This window comes from Impatiens glandulifera, chromosome 2, assembly GCF_907164915.1.
Source record: "Impatiens glandulifera chromosome 2, dImpGla2.1, whole genome shotgun sequence".
NCBI classification, from domain to species: Eukaryota; Viridiplantae; Streptophyta; class Magnoliopsida; order Ericales; family Balsaminaceae; genus Impatiens; species Impatiens glandulifera.
This window is the reverse complement of record NC_061863.1, coordinates 5904596-5928694: the sequence shown is the minus strand read 5'-3', so window position 1 is coordinate 5928694 and position 24099 is coordinate 5904596. Positions and strand designations below refer to the sequence as shown.

The 24099-nt window shown below is 31.1% G+C and overlaps 1 protein-coding gene and 2 long non-coding RNA genes across 3 annotated transcripts; all 3 read right to left on the bottom strand.

Annotated features, from left to right (window-relative positions):
• Positions 1-9339: 9339 nt before the first annotated feature.
• LOC124924230 (serine/threonine-protein phosphatase 2A activator 2-like) lies at positions 9340-17918 on the bottom strand. Its single transcript, XM_047464293.1, is given in 4 exon segments — positions 9340-9631; positions 14206-14471; positions 17589-17732; positions 17734-17918. Coding segments are annotated over 4 exon segments (762 nt in total). The 3' UTR covers positions 9340-9464.
• LOC124927769 lies at positions 15073-16009 on the bottom strand. The gene is made up of 3 exons (XR_007098432.1): positions 15524-16009; positions 15404-15456; positions 15073-15124 (listed from the first exon to the last, which is right to left on the bottom strand). It is a non-coding gene; the product is annotated as an uncharacterized LOC124927769 (long non-coding RNA).
• LOC124927770 lies at positions 16028-17042 on the bottom strand. The gene is made up of 3 exons (XR_007098433.1): positions 16691-17042; positions 16472-16527; positions 16028-16057 (listed from the first exon to the last, which is right to left on the bottom strand). It is a non-coding gene; the product is annotated as an uncharacterized LOC124927770 (long non-coding RNA).
• Positions 17919-24099: the final 6181 nt, after the last annotated feature.

The window sequence follows — 24099 nt, the reverse complement described above, 5'->3', positions numbered from 1 at the left end:
CCGATCAAGAGTATTCGGTACGTGACCGCACAGAGGAAGGATCGGCCAAAGCTCAAAACCGGAATCATCATACAGCCGATCAATCCACAAGGCAATCATAACCGGAAGAAGTCCGGTTACTTTACTATCAAAAGACATTCGGCCAAGTCAAGTGGCCAACCTAGGCCAAGTCAAGAGGCCGATTAGTACAAGAAGACACTTTGGGTATCTGTTGAAATGATACCAAAGGAACAGACTGAATACTTCCATATCCATGCAAGTCTGAGGAAAGACTGTAGGCTGCAGAAAACAGTACTACCGGATCCTTCTACTTCGGGATAAGCCAGAAAGGAAATCTTCAAAGTACAGACAACTGTCCAAGCAGACAGTGCCTACATTGAGTAAAAGACAAACCCAACAGGTTTGCCGTACAGACCGGCAGGTCTGAAACAGGATGCCAGGTCTGAGATTGACCGTCAGGTCTGAGGAGAAGACCGCAGGTCTGAGACACTGAATCACTGCATCTCTGATCAGCCAATCAGATTCAAGGCTTCGAAATATGACCGTTGGCATATTTCACCTATAAAAGGAGGCAGTTGCAGAAGAGTAAATGCAGTTACTAAGTGGGACATTAAGCGAGACAAGTGAAGCGTTGAGAGCATTTACTACAAGTGATAACAGTGTGGTATTTTAAGAAAGCCTAAGTGCTAAATTCTAAGTGTGTGTTACAATTTCGGTGTGAATTGTAAGAGTGTTATCGAGCAGAAAATAAGTCTCGATCGGATTGTATTTGTATTCCTTAGTGAATATCCTTCTCGCGGTTTCGAGAGGAAGGGGTGACGTAGGAGTTTTATCTCCGAACATCCATAAAATCTGTTGTGTTATTTACTTCCTGTTGGCTTCATTACATAACCGACTAACTTAACCATACCTCTCCAAACCAACTCCCTACTGACCATACCGAATATCCAGATAACCGAAACCGACCCACCATTCTTCAAATCTCCATCATCCGAAACCGACTCCGCCTATCATACACGTGTACCGCTTCAACTTGAAAGCAAACCTCTTCCGCGCTTGAACCTAGTTCAAGGGTTTGTGACAGGTTGTGTAGTATTGAAACCCCGGTGTTAATCTCTAACCGGATTAACCACCACCCTACGAGTAAGAACCGCTAACCGGTCCAACCCCCGGTCCACCAGCGGCGACCTAGATCCTAACAAATACATATGTAGAAGTTAGACGTCTGCTCGCGCACTTCTTCATACTAACACATTTGTAAAAGTTAGACGTCTGCTCGCGCACTTCTTCAAACTAACACGTTTGTAAAAGTTAGACGTCTGCTCGTGCACTTCTTCAAACTAACACGTCTTTTGAAGGGAGACGTCTTTAGGCGTAACTATGCAAAGACAATTTACACAACTTAATTTTGTTCAGACCACATCATTAAAACTATGTTGTATTGATTTAAACGTATTCACCTAAGTTTATTAAAACATTTTTCCTTAATTAATTATTTCTCTTTTAATTAATTTTCCTTTTTCTTTATTTAACTTAATTTAACAATAGGCTTCTGAAATTTCGGACCAAAGTAAGAACATTCGGTCCTAAAATTTTTCCTTAGGACCGAGGAAATTGACATAGGACCGTGAAGCCTGACCGAAGAAATTTACCTAGGACTGACAAAATTCACTCATGACCGAAAGAATTCACCTAGGACCGGTGGAATTTGCCAGGACCGTAAAACTAGGATTGGTAGAATTGACTTAGGACCGGTAAAACTAAACCTAGACCAAATTAACCTAGGATCGACCTTGCCACTTGACATAGGACCAATAAAACTAACCTTGACACTTAACTTAGCATCGACAAACCTAACACCTAGCCTAGGACCAACGATTAAGCCTAGCCTCATCTTAACCTAAGTCCGACAAAACCAAACCATAGCCCTAAGACCGATGTTTCCAATCTTAAGGCATAACCTCATCTTAGCCTAGGACCGAAAAAACCAAACCCTAACCTTAACACTAGGAACGATGTTTCCCATCTTAGGACCTAACCTCATCTTAGCCTATGACCAAAAAAACCAAACCCTAGCACTAAGATTGATGTTTCTAATCTTAGGGCCTAACCTCATCTTAGCCTAAGACCGTTACCCCTAACCCATGCCCTAGGCCTAAGTCCGAACCCTCACTCAAGAATGAACCTCTCAAACCCTACTAAACCTAGATTGACAAAATCGGACCTGAACCTAGGATTTAATTCTTAGGCCAGTTTGGTTCCAACTTTCAAAAATCCAAAACTATTTTGGAACCAAACCCCATTTTCTAAAAATGGTATTCCCGAGGTTAGAAAATAACTCTAAATTTTTTTTAGTATGTTTCTCAAAGAAATTTTTTTTGCCAAGGCCTTGTTTGGTTATACTCTCTAACACATTTCTCTGATATTTTCAAGTTTTGGTAAATCTGAACATCAACGCAATAGGTACACATCTCCTTTAAATAATTTTGTACAATTATTTAAACTATATCCTCATTTAGGACCCCTGGACTACTAATTAAAGATAAGGAATATTATTATTAGATTTATAGAAGCCATACTTTATTTATTTTAGAAGTATTTTGAAAACCGTCCTTAAGCGGGCGTAGAGGACATACTGCGAAAACCCTTTTCTGAGCGTAAACAGACAACGAACCACCTTTTTCAAAAACTTTGGTATAGATACGTTTGTACACGTATCATTTTATTGATTTTCATAAAATCTCTTGGCGACTCTGATTTTCAAACAAATGATCTTTAAATTGATTATGTTTAATTATTTTAAATCGGGTTCAGGTTAAATTGTAATTTAGCCTCCCAGATTATTAATGTTTGAACAAAAGGATTAATTATTTTTACATAATTAATATCTTTCTCCATGTATTTTCAAAATCTTTAAAAAAATTAAATGTTTCATTTTAAAAGATGTTGGGCATGCAAACAAAGGTTGAAACACATCGAACCTCGAGCTTCCTTATGGTAGTCCTTCCATATTGCCACGTGTCTCACAAACACGTGCTAAGCAATGGAATGAGACAAAGACCGGGGGTACCCCTATAGATTTGAATTCAAAGCTTAGGGGTAATGATGGCGAGGTAGAGACGTGCACGAGGGTGAAAAACGGAAGGATAAGATCGAGTATCACCCGAAGATGAACAAAACGTTGTTGTTGGCGGTCCGTTGGCGTTTGGCGTTTGGGCTAACGGGGTTAGTTGTCCCATTTGTCAATCTAGTGTGGCCCCGGGTGCGCGTGTTCTGTTACATCCGAATGCGTGGCGTATTTCTGGGCGCTAGATAAAAATCGATCTGATGACCTAGAATCCTGCTGCAATAATTGAACATATTTTCGACCACACAATATTATTGGTTTATATTTTTTTTAATAAAATAGTTATTTAAAATCGAATTTTTACCCCTTTCTTGCGTTTTTCTTCACAAAAAATTCCATAAAAATATTTTTGAAAACATAATAACAATTATGTTTATTATTTCTATTTTGGGGTATTTATTTAATTGTGTTAAACCATAAATTATACATAATTTATATTTTAAATCATAATTAAATAATTTCAACATTTTTTTGGTTTTAATTTGTGTAAAATAAATATAATATTTTAAATTTAAATTATTTTTGGATTTTTATTTAATTTTCTTAATTAAGGTTTTTAATTTTTAATCTCTTTATAAATTATTTTAAATTTAAAAATTCAAAATATTATTATAATATTATTTATAAATTATGATATTTCAAATTTTCATGTTTCCTTAAAATAATATATTTTAAGGCATAAATTATACATAATTTATGTTTTAAATCATAATTAAATAATTTCAACACTTTTTTGGTTTAGTTTGTGTAAAATAAATATAATATTTTAAACTCAAATTATTTTTGGATTTTTATTTAATTTTCCTAATTAGGGTTAAATTAATTCAATAATTAAATGTAATTTATTTTTTAATCTCCTTTTGAATTATTTTAAATTTTAAAATATTATTTTAATATTATTATAAATTAATAATATTATTTATAAATTAGGATATGTCAAATTTTCATGTTTTCACAATTATAATATATATATATATATATATATTAATAATTTTAAAAGATTGAAGGCAACTTCATCTGCATCAGTTGTGACCGGTTGGACAACCAGAAGAAGTGGAAGCCCTTTCAACCAATATCTATAGACTCCCTTTATTTTTCCTTATGTGCTTTTAGGTCGGTTGAGGAGGTTAGTCGAGCGGAGACTCATCGTGTCCCAGCCTGCGCAGTAGACAGCTAAATACCTTAACAACCAACAACAATTCAGACATGCAGTAGAAATCAACAACAGTAATATGCAGCAGCATATGACAACAAAAGAGCCATCAAAAGCCTGTTTAATTTTAATTATTGACCCTCTCACTTTTGGAATTTTAGTGAAATGATTTTAATCGTTTTTAAAAAAAATAAACTCTTATTTATAAAATTTTAATACTATAATTTTTTTTAATTTTATTATAATATATATATATATATTCTTGAGTTAAAATTTATATAAAGTTTTTTAAAATAATTAATATAATTATTTTAATAATATATTTTAATTATTTTTATAACCAATAAAATATATAAAATAATAATTTCATATTTTATTGAAAAATCAGAATTTCTAATTTTTATATAAAATTAATAATTTTATTTTATCAGTTTTTAAAATCTAAATAAATATTTTTATTTATTTAATAAATATATTAGTTAAAAATAAAAAAATAAACTATTATATTTATTTATATTTAAAATATATATTTTTTTAAACTAAATTTAAAATTATTTTATTTAAACAAATTATTTAGTTAATAATATTATGTAATTAATTAATTAAATTGATTATAAATATATAATATTATTAATCTATTATATATATTTATATATAATAAATATTTATATATAATAAATATTTATTTATATTTTAAAAAATTGTTACTTAAATCATTTTATTTTATTTTTGCATTTAATTGTTTTTTTTTATCAATTTAATTAACAATTATTAAAAAGATTTCATAAATTTAGTTATAAAATAAATATTTAAACCATAATTGTTTAAAATTCTATTATAAATAATATACAAATTTTATTTATTAGTTTTAATATAATTTAAATATTTGATATTGTTTGAAAATAAAATAATTTAAAATTTAGTTTAAAAAAAATAATATTTAAAAATTAAAAATAATATATATATATATATTTAGTTAGACTCTTAAATATCTATCTTTTTCAATTCATAATCGTTTTTTTTATGCAATATTGATGACAAACAACATGATTTCAAATTAAAATGACCTTGGGCATTAATCATTTTGTATTTTTTTTAAATAACTTATATTTAATTTGTTGTTAAAAATTATATTTATTAAAAATATAAAAAAATAAAGACTTTTATTATTATTATTTCAAAATACAATAAATTTTATTAACTTTTTTTAAATTAAATTAATTTTTAAAACTTTTAAATTTAAATAATGTTTTCAAATATATATATATATATATATATATATATATATATATATTTATATATATATATATATATATATATAATTTAAAATATTTTCAATTTTTGTATTTAAAATAAAACAAAATTATAATATTAAATATAAATAAAAAAAATTAAAATATATTTCAAAACTTAAATAATAAAATATTTTTATTATATTATTTAATTAAATTTTAATTAATATTATTTAATATTATTTAAATTATTTTATAATCTAAATTTTTAACTAAAATTTATTAATATTTTTTAATTATAATATATTTAATTATATATTTAAAATCTTATTATATTAATAAATTGTTTTAAACCCTTTTATTAAATTAAATAATATTTTATAAATATTAATTTAAAGATTTTTAATAAAAAACAAAATATTTAATATAAAAATATTTAAATAATTAAACTTTTATATTTATATTAAAATTTATAAATATTATAATAAACTTAATGTTTTAACAAATAAAAATATAATTATTATACATTTACAAATAAAAATATAATTATTATAATATTTAATTGTAACGAGGAAAATAAGTGCGTGTAAATACCTTTAAAAATAATTATAATAATAATTATTGGATTTTAAGTAATGTCTGTCCTTTTATGTCTTTTCCTCTTTAATCTTTCTTTCTATAATTTTTGTTTGTATAACTTCAATATAATTTAAAAAATTCTTATATAATATAATTAATATACGTACTAAATTCATAATATGTCTTAAATTGGATAGTCGTTATTGTCGTCTTTTATTTTTAAATGGGCCATGCAATAATATTATGAAATAGATAGTTGTTTAACAAAGACAACAAAAAAATAATAATTTTAGAGAGAAATCAATCCAAAAGGGAAATTGAGATCTTGGAATTATATGTCGATTTCATAGATCAAATCTCGTATATGCTAAAGATGATAGTTGGAGATTATTGAAGGTTCTACTATCCCTCTTCAACTAACTCCACCACAAAATAATTGAAATATAAAATCATAATTTTTTTCCCGCAAATTTAGTAGGCTGAATCCATATTTCTCAACGCGTACCAACAGGACCGGTCCAAGCTTTGGGCTGTCCCAGCCTAGACAAATGTAAATTTTGACCTCTTAAAAAATAGATAAAAAAATGGATTTTTGTGAAATTAAAACTAATGACCAAATAAAAATAAAAAAATTTCATTCTAAACCACTAAGCAAGATAATTTTATGTTTTAAAATCCTAATAATATTTTCTTTATTTTATTAAATGAGTTGCTTTGAAAAATGGGTTGTTTTCAGAAGTAATTTTCCTAGTTTGTGAGCTTACCCCAATATCGGCCATGCGTACCATGGTTTTCTGGATATTAGTAATGCTCCAGAAAAAAAAAAAAAAAAAAACTCATAGTTATAACACCTTTATAATGTAAGAGAATATGATGATTGACTACACTTCCTTGAGGCACAGGTCATCGACCTACCAATATTTGTCACATGTGCATACATCTATCATAAGTTAGACTTTCATAGTAGATTACAACCTACCTGAAAAAAGGGATTTTAGTAGAAACCTTAGACTCACAAAATGTTAATTAGAAACATCAACTTCTTGCCACTAAAGATAACAATGATAACTTATTTTCTAAAAAAAAATTGAGAATTGAGTTAACCAAGTCATCAAGATACATGTGAGGATTTTTCATAATATGATATTTTTTAATAGAAAATGAATATGTTAAGAGTAACTGAGTCTATTTTTAATACAAATTAATTATGTTATAATATTTTAAATGATATTAAATATTTAGGGAATAAATTCAAATAAATATAAATAAATAATTTTTGAAAACTGAAATATATATAAAGATATTTCAAATTCAATAAAAATAAATTAAATGTACATTCTACATTGATCTTATAGATATAAACTCTAAATAAAATTATACAAGTTAATTACTAGTTCAAAAGTATAATAAAAAAGATAGTATTAAATATATTAGTATTTTATTTTAGAGATATAAATAACGGAATTTTGGAGTCATGAATGCTAGGAATCATGTGTGTTAACAAGTGATTGACTTGAATTTAATAGAATAGAGAAATTATATTTTTCAAGTTTAATCACATGTTGTCACATCCTGACATTATTCATTAAATGACACCAAATTCCCGATATTTATTATTACTATTTATTTTAATAATTTAGATAAAATATATATCAATTATTTAAAATATATTAATTATTTTTGTTTTTGAGATTGAGGATATTCAAATAACCCAAAAAAAATACATCAATTCACTTTCCCCTCTCTCGTCTATCAAATTAATAAGTTATTAATCAAAATACTAAAATACTCTTTATTTTAAATTAATATTTTTTATTTTATTTATATATATCAATCTTCTTGAATTTCTTTTTACAAAACAAAACATCATCTACTCAATTATCATATTTTTCTCTCCCCAAGTGGTTTAAATATTGGACCCCAACAAGACCTTATGTTTAAATATATATAACGAATATATATATATATATATATATATATATATATATATATATATATTAATAAAAAAAGACAAAAAATATATATAATTCGTTAAATATTTATCAAACAATTAGTTAAAATAAATTGAATTTTTATCATAAAATATATTATAAAAATTAAAAATTAATAATATAGAGTAAAATGTAAATATATTATTTTAAAAAATATATATTATTCTATAAAAAAAAGTTAGAATAAAAAAAACATTAATAATTTTTTTATAAAACTGAAAAAATAAAATAGTAAAAAATATATATAAATACATATATTTAACTAGCTTAAATAAATAGCTAATAATACAGTTAAGAAATTTTATTTTATTTTTAATAATACGAACAAAACTCTTACTATTGACCCTAGCTAAATATATATATATATATATATATATATATATATATATTAGACATTTTATGTTTTAAATTAAAAAATATATATTATTTATTCATACATTTTATTATAATTAAAATATTACAATATTTAAATGAGCATATATCAATATTTTTTTAAAAATTATAATCAAAATATATATTGTACAGTTAAATCTAAAAATCTAAAATATCAAAAATATAAAATCGATTTCACAAAATAAAATTTGCAATTTCTCATATTTTGAAAGAAATATAAATGAAGGAGTGGATTAACATTAAGTATAACAGTAATTACACAACTTTAATGACATAAAAATAACATCCAAGTATATTTAACCCTCAAATAACAATTTGATTATTTAAAAACCATAAATTTAAACAAGCAACATCCACGAATAGTAACTCAAATCAGAACAAAAGTACACAAATTATTATCAACAAAATTGTTCCCAAAACAATTGATTAGGAGTAATCTTCTGATTATAAGATTTCTCTGATTATAAGAGAAATATCAATTCAATCAGAATCAGACTTTTATAATCAGGAGTAATCTTTTGATTACAATTAATAATAACTAATCCAACCCATTTCGGTTATCAATTTATTTTTGGGCTTCAACAATTTTATTTTCAAGAAAAGGATTAACATAGTTCCAAACTTATAAATGATGAAGTAGTTTGTAAAGAGATTCAAAAATGTGCAATTACTCAAAGTTGTTAAACTTAAAAAGAAGAAAAAAGCTAAAGCCTAAAAAGTATCTAGCAAGTCCTATTGTACTAAGGTGTATGTAACCTATATTCTTACAAATATCGAAAGTCCAAGATGATATAATTGGGAGTAGAATGACCTAAACTAGTAGCATACACAATGTTACAATACAAGAATGTGCAGACAAAAAAAAATATTTTCTAAGAATTTCTAGTTGAGTATTAATTAAGCCCTGCTCTAACCTAGAAGTTATTTTTTTGTCCCATAAGTAACTTGATGTCACTCAAACATGAAAGGCAAAATCTCTAAGAAACTAATTAGTAAACGTAGAGATGGTTAAGAAACAAGAACACAAGGATTTGAGATATGAGATAACCATTTGATGAGCAAACTCCCAATTGCAATTTAAAAGGCAAAACAAAATAGGAGTGAAGAAATTCAAACCATTTGATGAGCGAGCCAAAGAGGAAATGCTGCAGTATAGGTGTAACGATCTGCCTTTAGTATAAGAATTAATATCACATTTAATTCTACAGTTATGCAAAATTAAGTTAGTATTTACGTTTCTTGTTTTCAGCATTTTTATAGGCGTAATTTATTTCTTTTGCTGTAATCTGTTTTATCTTTATCTTTTGACAATTAGAAATCTCTCTTTATCTGTTTATTTCCACACTTCATTGTTCATCATTTTCTTGCATTCTGCACAACAATTGGTATCAGAGCGGGTTAGATCCGATCAAATTATCACTATTTGTTTTATGGCGAGAGAATGTCTTCAATGAATCTGAAAATCGAAAAATTCACAGGGCGAAACAGTTTGGTCTATGGCATATCAAAATGCGAGCCTTGCTTAAACAACAAGGCGTCTGGGCACCATTGTCGAAGGAAAATGCGAAGATAGTTGCAGGTCCTGCAAAGGAGTATTCCTCTGGTAAAATCACTGCTGAGCTTGAGGTCTTGGAAGAGAAGGCACACTCAACGATTTTACTCTGTCTGGCTGATGAAGTGATTACTGAAGTATCAGATGAAGATACCGCAATCGGTCTGTGGTCGAAATTAGAGGCTTTGTACATGACAAAGTCACTAACTAACAAGTTGTTATTGAAGCAACGTCTGTTCAGTCTTCGTATGCTTGAAGGTAAGTCTCTTCGTGAACATCTTGATAAGTTAAACACTATATTACTTGAATTGAGAAATAGATGTTAAGATCGAAGATGAAGATGCTGCATTAATTCTGTTGGTATCTTTACCCAACTCGTTTGAAAATTTTGTTCAATCGTTCGTTGTGGGTAAAGACTCTGTATCTCTAGAGGAAGTTCGGTCAGCACTTCATACTAGAGAACTGCGTCATAAGGCGAGCGGTGAAATTGTAGACAATCAAGCATCTGGGTTGATTTCCAGCACAGTCAAGTACAAAGGGTCTGGAAAGAAGAAGGATCAGAAATACAAAGCTAAGGGCCCTAATGCTAAAGACATATGCAATTATTGTAAAGAACCTGGTCACTGGAAGAATAATTGTCCTAAGAAAAGGGGTAAATATTCTACGGCTGCGATAGCACATAAAGACAGAGACACCGACTCGGAGGAGGACATTGCCTTTGTAGCTAACGCTTCTCTACACCCTATTGATATGTGGGTATTGGATTCAGGGTGTTCATATCATATGAGTCCGAACAAAGAATGGTTCGATACCTATGAATATTATGATGGTGGAAACGTTGTCATGGGAAATGATGCCATATGTAAAACGGTGGGTATTGGGACTATCAAAATTCTGACTAATGATGGTAAGATACGGACCCTAACTGGCGTTCGGCATGTTCCTCAACTGAAGAAGAACTTAATATCTTTAGGCATTTTAGATGCTAAAGGTTTCAAGTTTAGCGGTGAAGAAGGAACATTGTGCATCAGTAAAGGTTCAAAAATAATTCTGAAAGGTATTAAACAGAATACCTTGTATATACTACAAGGTAAGACGTTGACAGGTTCCGCTGCGGTCGCATTCAAATCTGTGAATCGGCACCCTGATGTAACCAAGTTGTGGCATATGCGACTTGGACATATGGGGGAGAGGTGGATGCAAATTCTGTCCAAACGAGATCTTCTATCTGGCCACAAGGTTACCAACCTTGAGTTGTGTGAACACTGCATTTTCGGAAAAAAAAACATCGCCGCAAGTTCAGTAAGGGAGTTCACAAAACTAAGGGCACACTGGATTATATCCACTCTGATTGTTGGGGTCCTGCTCAAGTTGAAGGTATAGGAGGTTATAGCTATTTTGTAACATTCATAGATGATTACTCAAGGATGACCTGGTTGTATCTTCTGAGACATAAGAGCGAGGTATTTAAGACCTTCAAACATTGGAAGGCACTGGTGGAGAATCAAACTGGAAAGAAGGTTAAAAGGCTGCGAACAGATAATGGGCTTGAATTCTGTTCATCTGAGTTTAATGAGTTCTGCAGGGATATGGGAATTGCAAGACATCACACTGTCCGAGGTACACCACAGCAGAATGGTGTAGCAGAAAGGGTGAATCAAACATTGTTAGAGAGAGTTAGAAGCATGCTCTCTAATGCGGGATTTACTAGAAAGTACTGGAGCGAGGCTGTCTTAACAGCTTGCTATCTGATAAATCGTGCACCACACACTAGGATTGATAGCAGAATCCCTTACGAGGTATGGTTTGGTAATGTCGTTGATTATTCTCATTTGAAAGTCTTTGGGTGCACATCTTACTATCATGTTAATGAAGGAAAGTTGGAACCAAGGGAAAAACAGGGTATTTTCATGGGCTATGGAGATGGAGTCAAGGGATATAGAATCTGGTCATCTTCTGAAAGTAGAGTAATCCTCAGCAGGGATGTCACCTTTAATGAGAAGTTTATACTTAACTCCTCTATCAAACCATCACTTTCTGGAGAAAATAATAATACCGAGAAACAGGTGGAGCTTGAGGTGGCTCCAGTTCAAGGGACAACTGACATGACACACGATACTGATAAGCCATCTGAGGAAGTTTATCAATTTGGAGCACCTGAAAGTCAATCTGACATTGCAACACGACCTAGAAGGCAAATTAAAGCTCCTGACAGGTTAATTCATTCAATCGAGGGAAGAAAGATCTCAACTGGTCCTGGAAGTAGGACAATCAGTTCCTCTATAAATGATACTAAAGAAATGGTAAGTTATGCACTTCAGGTAGTTGAAGATGTCATACATAACGAGCCATCTTCTTACAATGAAGCTGTTAATGGTGCTGATTCTGCGCAATGGATTGCTGCCATGTGTGAGGAGATGGAATCACTTCACAAGAATAATACATGGGAGCTGGTTACTTTACCTAAGGGAAGAAGAGTCATTGGGTGTAAATGGATTTTCAAAAGGAAAGATGGAACCTCTAGTGCTGAAGGGACCAGATATAAAGCACGATTAGTTGCAAAGGGATTCAGTCAAAAGGAAGGCGTAGACTACAATGAGATATTCTCACCTGTAGTCCGACACACTTCTATCAGGGTACTACTAGCTATAGTAGCACATCAGGATCTGGAACTCGAGCAATTAGACGTGAAGACGGCTTTCTTACATGGTGAGATTGAAGAGGATATACTGGTGAGTCAGTCTGAAGGATTTCTTGTTCCTAGTAAGGAAACACATGTTTGTAGTCTGAAAAAGTCTTTGTATGGACTTAAACAATCTCCTCGACAGTGGTATAAGCGGTTTGACAATTTCATGATTGAACATGGTTACAATAGGAGTGCATATGATTGTTGTGTCTATCACAACAAAGTCAGTGATGGTTCTTTGATTTATTTACTCTTGTATGTAGACGACATGTTAATCGCAGCCAAGAAGATGTCGGAGATTCAAAAGCTGAAAGACCTTCTTAGTTCTGAGTTTGATATGAAAGATCTAGGTGGAGCACGAAAAATTCTGGGCATGGAAATAGTAAGAGATTGAGTTCAAAAGAAGCTATTTCTTTCACAAAAGAGTTATATTTTGAAAATGTTGTCTCGTTTTGGGATGAGTACAGCAAAGGCTCTCAATACTCCTGCAGCTGTTACTGATCATTTGTCTGCATTCGCACCCCAGTCTGAAGCTGAGATGTTATACATGTCTAATGTACCGTATGCTAGTGCGGTGGGTAGTTTAATGTATGCCATGGTATGCACTAGACCTGATATTGCGTATTCAGTTAGTGTTGTTAGCAGGTTTATGTCTCGACCTGGTAAGGAACATTGGCAAGCGGTAAAGAGAATATTTTGCTATCTGAGAGGCACATCCGATGTTGGTCTCATTTATGGGAGTAATAACCAGTGTCTCGTAACTGGTTATTCTGACTCAGATTATGCTGCAGATATCGATGGTAGAAGATCAATGACTGGTTATGTTTACACCCTTGGTGACTCTTTGGTTAGTTGGAAGGCAACATTACAGTCGACGGTGACGTTGTCCACTACCGAGGCTGAGTATATGGCGCTAACTGAAGCAGCCAAGGAAAGTATATGGTTGAAAGGATTAATCAGTGACCTTAGTATCCATCATGATCAGGCAATTGTTTTTTGTGATAGCTTAAGTGCTATTTGTTTGGCCAAAGATCAAGTGCATCATGATAGAACCAAACATATTGATGTTCGTTATCATTTTCTTCGTACTGAGAAGAGAATCAAAGTGAAGAAGATCAGCACACATCATAATCCTGCTGACATGTTCACGAAGCCGGTTTCACTTAACAAATTCACCCATTGTTTGGACCTGCTAAATGTTGACAGTTGGAAGTAGTTTGATCAGGCTCTTCTTGTTGGGTGATACTAAGGCAAGGTGGAGATTTGTAACGATCTGCCTTTAGTATAGGAATTAATATCACATTTAATTCTACAGTTATGCAAAATTAAGTTAGTATTTACGTTTCTTGTTTTCAGCATTTTTATAGGCGTAATTTATTTCTTTTGCTGTAATCTGTTTTATCTTTATCTTTTGACAATTAGAAATCTCTCTTCATCTGTTTATTTCCACACTTCATTGTTCATCATTTTCTTGCATTCCGCACAACAATATGAACCTTCTCCAAGACTTCCGCTTTGTACATCTTAAGCATTCCACTGTTAACTTTATTCCAATTGGGAACACAAGTAATATCGTTCAACAATGGGGAATGCTCTGCAAACAATCCTTTCTTCATTTTCTTTGTGATTGCTATGCACGAAACATAAAAGTACTCATTGAAGAAACTCTCAAGTATATCATCGTTTAGGATGGACTTAGGTTTCATGTACTTGTGATTAATCAACTGTGACGACCCAAATATAAATGGGATAAAATGGCACTACAACAAAAAAGACTTACGACGACGCTTAAAAAGATTTCTGCCAACCCTTAAAAGCGTCGCCAAAAATATTACCGACACTTATTCTTGCGTCGCCGAAAGCAGGGTGGGCGCAAGTTTTAACAACGCTTATTTAAGCGTCGGTACTACTAATTTAAGCGTTGCCAAAAGACAGGGACTTTTAACCACGCTTATTTAAGCGTTGGTAATAGTAACTCAAACGTCGCCATTAGTCTAGTTTATTTTTAAACTATTTTTTTTAACAATTCTCTTAAAATTTTATTAATTATTTTTATTTCTACATTTTTTTAGATGTTTTAATATTTTTTTATATAAATTAAATAAAAACACCAACATTTCATAGATAATAAAAAAGCTTAAATAATTAAATTAAAAAAAACATTAATTAGTTAACTTCCTGATATATTAATGTAAATAAAATGCATTAATTTTCAAATAGTTAGTTCCCATGAGATAGAACTTTACTATTTTCTGTTACACTTTCACACAGAATCCTTAAACGACTATCCATCATTTACGGCATAACAGCTTGGACAATCTTTTATTTCCCAGTGCCTTTTAGCTTGAAGTCATCTATTTCTAGTGCTCCACCCATTTTGAGTATTGTCTTCAGCCCACAACCGTATTTTACTGAAAACATAACAAAATCAGTGACAGTTTCTCTACTGCAAACAAATCAGTCCAGATGTTCAGCCTCTTTAATCAATTTTCCAAGAGCATGTCATTAACTATATAAAACTGCTGTATATAGTCAAATTAAACTGCTGGATAACCTAAGTGCATGTCATTTGTCACAAATTCTTATACAAAGAAAGAAAAGGAAGAATCCTAAAAAAGGAGAGGAGCATATCATATCACACAAATCCTAGACTAGCTTGTGGTATATTGGTGAATGGAAAGTTCATATACCTATCACTACTACTCATGCAAGTCAGTGTCAATTGCCATGTACTCACACCCATCTGCATTTTTAGAACAAACATTTTCAATCATTAATTAATTATTAATCCCAAATCACTATATTAATACCTCACACTTCATTTGATCTCCATTACAGCTCCACCATTTGGAAGGAACATAATCCAAATATTTACACCACCAACAATACTCCCTTATATTAACACCACAACAAACAGCCACAACAGTCCCCATCATTCTACACACAACAAACAAACCTAAATCAGATAAGAAAAACAAAAGAAAAAGTAAACAAAGGATCCAAGACTCACAATTCCACGAATATGAACTTGGCAGAACATTTTACTTCATACTCAAAGAAAGCACATTTTCCTTGAGTCATTTTCCAAGTTGATGTTTAAACAGCAGCACAAATCCCAAAAGAAAACAGCAGCAAGACCCATTACAATATTAATTATCGAAACAGATACTAAAACTGCAATAGCTGTCAACTTATTGTTGTAAGTTGTCCAGTTTTGGACAAGAGCTGAAAGCATAGTGCTAATCAATCCAAATAGTGCAGCAGAAGATGCAACAGAAGGTTTGTCGTTTAGAAACAAGGCAGAAACTAAACTACCGCTGCAGAGAACATAAGCCAGCCCAATCCTAACCGTAAATTAACCCCATTAGAGAGAAATCAACATATTTTTACAAGAAAACTAACCAGTTAACTAGCTTCACAATAAAATAAAAGATTGTAAATCAATTTCAGAATCTCATTACTAAACAGAATAAAAGACTCCAAAACTCATTTGAGAAACTTGACTTCATGTTTTTGATATGAAATCATCACAATGGAGGGACAAGATAACACTACTGAAAGTGATAGACCAAACAAAATACAACTTGAAAATATAATCATTGTTTTTGCGCCTGCAAAATATAGGGGTAAAAACAATCAAATTTAAATATCTGTAGTATAACATGTACTCCCTTTATCCCATTTTATATAAAAACTACATTATCCCTTTCTTTTTCTCACATATTCAAGTCTAATAAAATCAAAATTCATTACCTTACCATAGATTTAGGGAGAATGTTGGATTGAAAACAGCTCTGTTTGCCATATGTTTTCCCTGCATTATCATAACAAATACAATTGATTAAGACTAGATAAGATTGATAGAAGAAGGTGCGAAATAGATGAGGAGAATGATATAGACTTGGTCTGCTCTCATTGAAACTGTAAGCCGACAGCTGTAGTTACGCTGGAAGAGATAGAGCGAGTGAAAGAGAGACCTAGAAGTTACGCTGGAAACTATAACGGAGTTCGGGATCTAAGCAAATCATCGGAATCATGTGATGAGATTTTCCAAACTTGCTAGCTGGTGACCTCTTCTTCCCCTCTCCATGAAGCGGAAGAAAGTTCTTCGTCTTCGTCATCACCCCTGAATTCCATAAATGACATCTTCTCTCTCTAATCTTCACTAGCTAAATTAGAATACCAAATCAAGGTAAGGAAGCTACGGGAACAATGCTGGTGATGGCGCGATTGAGGAGAACAACCACCGAGAGATTGAGGAGAACGAACACCGAGAGATTGGGAGAACGAACACCAGAGAGATTGAGAAAACTTCCCAATTCCATTTAACCTAACTTCATTAATTATTAATAAATAAAGACGGGTTTAAGAACTCAAATAGAAAATATTCAAATTAAATTATAAAGTTATTTTTTTTTAATTTAATTTATTAAATTATAAATACATTTATTTTGAACTTGATTATTTAATAGTTAATTTATTATATTATTTATTTAAAGAAATTATTTATTATATTTCATCTAATATTAATTTTATTTAATTAATTTAATATTAATAATAAAATTATATTTAATTAATTCAAAATATAAATAAATGTGAACTTTGAGATAAAAAGAAATATACAATTTAATTTTAATTTTATTTATAAAATTAAAATTAAAATTAACAAAAATAAGTAAAATAGAGAAAAAAAAACAAAATATTAAAATAAAATACTATCTAATTATTGTTTGAAGGTGTTTTAAATATAAATAATAATAAAGGTTGTCATAAACACTTAAAGGTTGGCAAAACCTTTTTTCTTCTGACTTTTGCCAACGCTTATTAAGCGTCGGCAATTATGGGTTACCGAAAGTATATTTTGTTGTAGTGTGGTAATCATCCAATCCCCAAACACCATGCGAACCAGCAGGCTCTAGACAATATACCAACTGTAACTTCCTCATCAGCTCGAGGTACTTTGAGAAAACTCTTGAAATCACAGCTTGATAGTCCTCTTCCTTGATCAATCCCAATTTCGAGGCAATACAACCAAGCAGTGAAGTTCGTTTCATGTTCAGTTCCATAATCAATCCGTGTCGAATTTCCAAATCTGTTAGCAAAATAGGGTACTAACTCATCAACTGTGGCGGAGGCCACATCATCCGGAAGAAAGCTTAGCATGAACTTATCTGCCTCGTCGACCAATCTATAACGCCATGTCATTTTTTTTAAATGTCTAGAGTATAAACTAGACTAAGAGTGTAAGTAAACCATCAATCCATTCAAACCAAATTAAAACCGTTTAAACTAACTAAACCGGCCAAACCGAATTCATTATCGTTTTTATTTTAATCAAACCGATAACTATTCGGTTTGTTTGTTCAACCTACTTAAATCGTTAAAACCGACCAAATATTTAATATTTAAATAAGACAGATCAAAAATTAAACTTTATACCGACAATAACGAGTAAATAAGTGTCCGGATTGTCGGGTCGTGAGTTGTGGTTAATTTGGATATACATGTGAGAGTAAATTGATACTTAGGTCGGATTGTAGGTTGAGCTACCCATAAACTTAAAACGGTTAAAAATAAAATTTAAAATGTTATATGTATGTTTTGAACTTGCAACCTAACAAAAACAAATACAACCCTTCAACCAACTAAGCTAATAACATTTTATCTTTTCAACTCAACATCAAATTTGATGAACGCAGGACATTTTAACAAGTTCAACTTTTTAACTAACTAATCTATATATATAATGATGCTTAATATTTAAAGTGTCCGGATTGCTAGGTTGAGAGTTGTGGTTAATTTGGATATATATGTGAGAGTAAAGGGATACTTGGGTCGAATTGTGGGTTGACCCGCTCATAAACTTAAAACGGTTAAAAATAAAATTAAAAATGCTATATGTATGTTTCGAAATTACAACCTAACAAAACAAGTACAACCCTTTAACAAATGTGACTGGGATGTGGTTTATCGTGGGATAATAGACCGATATTAATTAAAAATGGTTAAAAAAAATATGAATCAAATATTTGATTGACCAAAGTGTGAGGTCACGATGTTAAATATTAAAAAATATGAATCAAATATTTGATTGACCAAATTGAAAGTGTAAGGTCACGAAATGTGAGGTTTATTCGGAAAAAATATGTGAGAAGATAAGTTGTTTTACCGAAGTGAATAAAATGTAAAATGAGAGCATTCTTTTTTTTATTTTAATATATTATTCGTGATTTATTAAGAATTTTAAACATTGAATACATATCATTATTTTTTTATTAATTTTTTTTATATTGTTATACGTGTGCATCGTACGAGAATTTTTCTAGTGTATTATAACTATTAGATTATATCTGGGGCCGACCCTAGAGTAAGCCCAATAAGCACTCGGGCTAGGAAAACCCACTTCCTAGGGCAATTCTTATATATAGTGGTTCAAGATAATAACTAAGAAATTTTATTTGATTATTAGTTCAAAATCTCACTAAAAATATTTTTTTATCAATTTTTTAAACTAAACCTAAAACAACAAAAAAAGAAATCCACTTATTTTTTAAGTGGGCTGGGGCAGTCCAAAATTCAGGACCGACTCTAATTATTTAACACATTTAATCGAATAATAATGATAAAATATCATTAATTTAAAGACTTGTTAGTAGATTATCAAAAATATTAATTATTATTAGTAGACAAATTTAATTTTAAAATTATTCACTCATTTTTATTATGATATTTAGTAAACAAAAAATCTTAATAGCATAATGCATTTGTGTTTTGAGATTAGGTTAGTGATTAATGAATTGTGTTACCGAATTTTATTCATAATATTTGTATTTATTCATATAAATGAAATATACATCGGTTGTTATTATATATATATATATATATATATATAAAATCTATTTTAATAAATTTGTCAATGGATCAAACCGATTAAACGACCAAGCTAAACTGATCAAACCGACAATAAACTATCCAAACTGAACTGCTTACACCCTTAAACTATACTCTTATTTTATTAGAAAATCTATTAGCATGAGAATTATGGATTTATTACCTTAATTTATTTTGGTGATTTTAGTTTTTTTTTTCATTCATCATTTTTTTTGAAGTGTCATTAGTGTAAAACTAAAGTTTGATTGTTGTTGATGTTGTTATCATTTTTTTATATTTTTTGATGTCATATTTTCAATGAAATTGATGTTGATTCATGCATATATAAATGCAATTCTAGAAAGGGTCAATCATTTCCAAATTCTTCATTTATGGCACTTTTAGACTTTCAAGTGCACCATTACTCAAATATGAGAAGAATCTTATGCTCGAGGGTTTTCGGGAGGCCTTTCATTGTATTTCGTACTTTATTTTAGATGTTTAACACACTAGCTCAAGTAGATGTTGTGATTTTTCTTCCATGAGTATCATATTGGAGTTTGACCTTTAGTCGCGACCTTGGGACCGAGAGTCAATATTTATGATCAAGAGATCATGTCCTAATTTTGTGCTCAAGTTTTCCGAGAGATGCTTCATTATCTACCGCGATTTACCTTAGGTATCTTGACTCACTAGTTTGAGTAAACAATGAGATTCTTCTTCCCCAAGAATCTTCTTGAAGTCTAAGCTTTAGTCGCGGTCTTATGACTTGGAGTCTATGTTTATGATCAAGAGATGATGTCCTAATTTGAAGACTAATGAATAAGCACAAGTATTGTTAGATTAAATTAAATAAAGAAAAGAGAAAATTAATTAAGAAATAAATAATTAATTAATTAACTTAAAAGAATATGTACAACATAATTTTGATGATTTGGTTTTCAAAAACCGTTACAGATACTACAATCTTTCAGTAACGGTTTTTAGCCGGCTAAAACCGTTACTGTTGTTCCATTACTATCTGTAACGGTTTTCGAAAACCGTTACAGATGCTCGTGTTGTTTCTGTGACGGTTTTTAGACGGCTAGAACCGTTACTGTTATTCCATGACTATCAGTAACGGTTTTCGAACGCCGCTACAGATACCAGTGAAGTTTCTGTAACGTAATTTTTAGTAACGATTGGTAACGGTTTTATTTGCCGTTACAAATAAGTTTCAGTAACGGCGTTCGATGATTTCAGTAACGGTTTTAGCCCTTACTAATACCCCTTTTTCTACTAGTGGAATAAAACTAAGTTGGGTAATCTACCTTTGTGCAGGTATAGATCCAAAGAAGTTTGTTTATTCGGACGTCGTCTAACTCCTTTAAACGTGGTCTAAGGAGTGCGCGAGTAGACGTCGTCTAACTTTTTTAGACGTGGTCTAAGGAGTGCGCGAGTAGATGTCGTCTAACACCTTTAGACGTGGTCTAAGGAGTGCGCGTAGTTAGACGTCTTCTAATATTCTTAGATGCGGTCTGAAGAAGAAGCGTAGTTAGACGTCGTCTAACCTTCTTAGACATGGTCTGAATAAGAAGCATAGTTAGACGTCGTCTAACCTTTTTAGACGCGGTCTGAAGAAGAAGCGTAATTAGACGTCATTTAACCTTCTTAGACGCGGTCTGAAGAAGAAGCGTAGTTAGACGACGTCCTATTTCATCAGACGTCTAAGGAAGAATCTAATGTTTCTATCCAGCTCATCAACAGAGTTCGTTATCAGTAGTCTAACAAACCAGTTGATCTCAACAAATGAAAGACTTCCACGTACGCGTTTATTATTCAAATTTCCCTCGTTGTACCTTTCCAGTACAACACGGTCTCTAAGAATATTCAGCGCACTATCAGTCCAGTATAGCCACAATCCCAACGTTACTATCTCTGTTGTACAACCCTATACTATTGGTGGCCGTCCAACGAAGAGAGCCAGAGAGGACACATGTTCACAAAGAAGATTTGACCGTTGGTGTACTTCAAGTATAAATAGCTATCCAAGGACAACGGACGAAGCACCTTTTGAAAAGTCGCTTGTTGAACTTACTTACTTGATTAAATAAATTCTTACTTACTAAAAGCTCTATACAAAATAAGACTCACGAAGTGCTGTATTCACTCTCCCTTAAATCATTCTGTAATCCACCTACTGTTCTTTCTATGTGAAATTTCAGTATTGTAAGTTGAACAGATGTTGTTCTGTTCAACAAAGAGTTAGCTAGAAGTTCAGAAGCATGCGGTTATTAAGTCATGTGTTTTCTGATTGAGTTTGTGCAGTCGTTGTACTAAATCAAAGTCTTTAGTGAATATCCTTCATGTTGAGGAAGAAGGGGTGACATAGGAGTTTTATCTCCGAACATCCATAAAACTCCATGTGTTCCTTACTTTATGTCCATTGCATTAATATATTTGACGCTTCAAATCTAACAAATTGTTTCGCACTTGAATCCGTTCAAGAGTTTGTGAAGATTTGTAAAGAATAGAAACAGGTTTTTAACTTCTAATAGAGTTAAAATCGAATTGAAAGTCATAAGTTGTTAACTATAGTTAGACCTCGTCTCTATTGTTAACACCGATCCTAACAAGTATTTTCAAATTTATATCCATGTCTAACATCGTCACATGCTCGAGTTGCTCTGAAATGTTGTATGAATAGCTCGTTAGGGCCACGTCAAAACTATAATAGGTCTCACATTGATGTAGTGCATCATCTCTCGATTTTTATACTGAGTTAGTATTTCTTGCATGTTTGCTTATCCGCAATAAATTTATCAATTTATATGGTTGGTTGTTCTAACTACCCTTTTTATTTGAATGATATTAAAGATTCTTCAAAAGGATATAACGAAGCCGATTCGAGTTTTTTAAGTGTATTAGTGTAAAGAATTGAGGAGTGTCGTTCATTCTCGACCTTGTATTTGATCTTCAATTGATCTCAAGAGATATGAAGTTGTGGGTTATGATTAAAAGACCGTTTCTTGATTTGACGATTGATGAATGTGCATGACTATCCTGAATCACATATTAGTCTTTCCATTTTCGCACATTTGAGTTGCTTTGAGAAGTCATTGTTTATTCAAATGGTAGTTTGTTATAGCTTCACCAAACAATAATAGGTCTCCCATCAATAGAGTGCATCATATCTCGATTTTTATATTTAGTTAGTATTTTTCGCATTCTTGTACATCTACATGCATTGCTCCATTGCCATGTGGTTAGATTTTCTAGTTAATCTTTTTGTTTAAATTAATTCAAAGATTTTTTAGAATGATAAAATGAGCTTACATCCATCATTTAGAATATACCAATGTATGAGACTTTGAGGAAACAATTTCCATTCTCATCCTTAAATTCCTCATTTATCCTTGTCTCAAAGCGAGGGAAAGACAAATGTCATGATTATGTCATTTGGATTGATGACCCTTCAATTCTTATATACAATGCAAATATTGTGTGTATAAAGCATAAACAACTACGTGGATTTTATGATTCTTCCAATTTTTGGATCTCGTTTTTGGTTCATCATGAAGAACCTGTAGATCTAGAAACATGGTTAATAAAAGAAATCACATCAATTATATGACGATACATGTCATCATTTATGCACATACATATTTCTAAGGGGAAATAGGCGCACACTTTTTAACTAGTCATTTTAATTTAAAATAAAATTATTTAAATGTGCGGGTTAGTCATAATTATAAGAATCGTTACAAACTTTCATTCATCGTTCTCGCCTTACAAATGTACACAATGTTTAGCAAAGTACATTACGAAGAAAATAAAGGATATGAAAATGGAACCAAGTTTTCTTTGAGTTCATTCTTTCTTCGTCATTTAATCCCATTGCCTTTTCATTTGACTTGACTTGTCTCTTATAGATATTTAGCCATAAAGGTCAAATATTTATTTTCGAGGGCGTCATCGTCTTTGTTTCGCTCCACTTGAGAGAAATATAAGGCATGTGACTTATGGTTGATAATGAACCTCATGGCTAAGACATCATCCTCAAAAGATGGAATCTCGTCTAGTTTGAATGTCTCATGGTTTAGACCACTATTTAGATAATGGGTTATGAAAATGGTTAAGGTTATGGCGTAGACCTACTTGTAAAACAAACACCGAAGACAAGAAAACGGTTTTTTTTAAGCCAAAATGAACTTATGGACACTTATTTATCTATAATGCATACACATATCTACATAAATATAGTAGGCACATAATCAAACCTCCAGCGTGGAAATTAATGAATAATAGTGATCTAGGTTTTTCGTCTAATTAAATCATAAGAGAAAGTTACACCCTAACACATCAAGCGAAGCCATCAATGTAAGAGATCATACCCTTAATTGGTAATTTCTCCCCCGTCTTAGCACTACATCTAAAAGGCAAACAAATTAAATATGGAAGTAGGGATCGATCCTGAGACCTAGGTTAAAGCTCATAGAACATCACTCAAGCATTTGACACATATCTACATTCCTCA